The sequence below is a fragment of the Penaeus vannamei genome, chromosome 22 (genome assembly GCF_042767895.1).
Source record: "Penaeus vannamei isolate JL-2024 chromosome 22, ASM4276789v1, whole genome shotgun sequence".
Taxonomy (NCBI): Eukaryota; Metazoa; Arthropoda; class Malacostraca; order Decapoda; family Penaeidae; genus Penaeus; species Penaeus vannamei.
In genome coordinates this window covers 10,844,665-10,847,164 of record NC_091570.1, presented here as the reverse complement: position 1 = coordinate 10,847,164, position 2,500 = coordinate 10,844,665, and the positions used below count along the sequence as shown (strand labels likewise).

Genomic DNA, 2,500 nt, shown 5'->3' with positions numbered 1-2,500 from the left:
GTAGAGAGAGAGAGAGAGAGAGAGAGAGAGAGAGAGAGAGAGAGAGAGAGAGAGAGAGAGAGAGAGAGAGAGAGAGAGAGAGAGAGAGAGAGAGAGAGAGAAACAAAGCGAGATCATCCATACCATTCTTGTCGTCCAGATCCTCGGCGTCGGAAAGGGCTTCGTCCTTGTCGTCGCGGTCGTCCCTCGGTGTGGGGGCGTCGCTCAGGTCGTCTCGGGAATCGCTCTTGCTGCTCAGGTTGAGGACGTCGCTCTCTCCGTACCCTGGAGGAGGAGACCTCGGCGTTAGTGGAAGTCGCCGTCAGCCAGGAGGCCGCTCTGGGCACTTCCCCCCACCGTCCCCACATTTTCCCGCCCACTGCCCCGGCACCCAATCGCCCACCAAGAAATGCAAGCAAACCCTGATAGCCCTAGCAAACAGCAAAAGTGGCCGCGTCAAAGCCAGCGTCCTGACCCCGAATTCCTCTCCATGACCCCACAGAAGCCCTGTCCCTTTTTCCCCCGGAGAGGGATTCCAACCCTCCCGAAAGCAGGTGACGCTAAAGCAACGCAGCCACTCGACCCGCCAGGACATGAGAGAGTCCAAATGCCTTTAGGGGAACACATTATACACATATATCAAAGAGGCATTGCGCCATTAACTTACCATTGGTCTTGTGCGGAGACGTGGGGCGGTCGCCGGGCTCGTCGCGGTCGAGGCCCAGCACTCGGTCCTCGCGGCTGCGGTCCTCGCGTATCCTGGGGAGGAGACGCCGTTGAGAAAGGACCTCGCGTCGGAGGCGGGGGAGAGGGGGGGGTGTTGTCATTACTACGTAAGGCGGAAGACTGGGATGCATAAAAGATGTACTGATGAAAGGGTAAGGTTGAAAGAAAACAATACAAAGTAACAAAGAAACAAGAATCTTTCATACATAATATAAGCGGTGTTAGTGTTGAGTGACGTCGAAATACAGAATATGTAAAGGATGTACAAAAAGGCTGAGAGAACCATACAATATAAAACCGGTTCACAAAGATCTGTATTTATTGTGAGCGTGTCTGTTTACGCTCTCCCCGGCTGTTCCTTTACTTTAAGCCTCTCCGTTATTTCCTCCGTTTCTCCTCCCACTCGGGCGAGGGAATCCGACTGCCGGCCAGCGGCGCCCGATTCGCCCAACAACGCAACAATATGAAAATTTCCACGGTTCAGTGACATGTCGTCTAAACCGGTTCTGAGCGACTCGATCGCACTTTAAATAATTCATCAGATTAGTTTTTGAGATCAAAGAGAATCAGTTCACGTTGCATATCACAGTATGTCTGCTTTCCTACTCAAGTGCAAACTACATCATCCCTTTACAACTCCAAAGCACTGCAACTTTTACAAAGCTTACAGGCAAAAGCGCTTTGCAACTCCGAGGAGCAATAGCTCTACATGACCCCAAGTGCAGAAATCCTTTGCAATTTAAAAGTGCAGCAGCAACTGTGCCGTCAACCCGCCGTCCTCTGTCGGGATGCAACAATGCTGGCAGTGTCGTGCGTCGCTCCTTCTGTCTCTTGCAGGCTGGAGAACATTGCACCAACGCAAATCTGTGCAAACCACACTTCCCATCAGCTCCCTCATGGGTATTCCTCGGCCCCAACATGGCCCGCATTTCCTCTCCTTCCTCCCCCTCCCCCCTCTTCCCCCTCATTCTTGCTTTCTCCGAAGGATTTCCAGGCCACTTGTTTCGCTTTCCGCTGTCGTGTCGCCGAGCCACGACCAAAGCAGTCTCGGGTTTAGATATGTCATATTACAAGATATTAATATGGGGAGCGAACTGTGAAAATGAAGTTCATGCATCAAAGACTAAATACATAATTTGCCTATAAAAGGAACATTATTATTGATTTACAACGCCAATTACACGCACATATATGTTTGCTAATGTTTCTCGTGACGGGATCAAAACAGGAGCAACAATAGTTTCGTGTCTCGGAACAGGTTTCACGCGCTCTCGTTAACGTCAAACGCGTCTCATAATCATCCCCAGAGAAAGGGATCGCCTCTTTATTTCTTACTTTCTGATTCAGTGAAGGTGATTCCGCCCTGCCCAGTCCTGCAGTTGTGGATTATGTTCGCTACATATGCTTGCGTCTCGTGATCCGCGGGCTCAGCCACGCACGCATCGACACAGCTTCCCGCCATCAAACACTCACTTGGTGCCACGCCAGGCATGCCGCTGCTTGCCGCTGCCTTTGGCCTGTGTCTCTGGGCGGGCGTAATGGGTGTACCATTCTCTCTCTCTCTCTCTCTCTCTCTCTCTCTCTCTCTCTCTCTCTCTCTCTCTCTCTCTCTCTCTCTCTCTCTCTCTCTCTCTCTCTCTCTCTCTCGTTCTCTCTCTTTCTTTCCACCCCCCCTCTCCCTCCCTCCTCCCTCTCCCCTCTCACCCTCCCTCTCTCTCTCCTATCTCCCTCCCTCCCTCCCTCCCTCCCTCTCCCCTTCCTCTCCCTCCCTCCCTCTCCCCCTCTTCCTTCCTCC

General features: G+C 52.3%; 1 protein-coding gene across 11 annotated transcripts in view; it reads right to left on the bottom strand.

The window, feature by feature from the left end:
- LOC113809825 (dachshund homolog 2) overlaps positions 1 to 2,500 on the bottom strand; it is a 109,956-nt gene that overhangs the window by 18,425 nt on the left and 89,031 nt on the right. For all 11 annotated transcript variants that reach the window (XM_070136530.1, XM_070136529.1, XM_070136533.1 and 8 more), the window contains 2 exons: positions 647 to 738; positions 124 to 264 (listed from right to left, as the gene is read on the bottom strand). In XM_070136530.1, the coding sequence (XP_069992631.1) occupies positions 124 to 264; positions 647 to 738 (233 nt within the window). The remainder of the gene's footprint in view (positions 1 to 123; positions 265 to 646; positions 739 to 2,500) is intronic.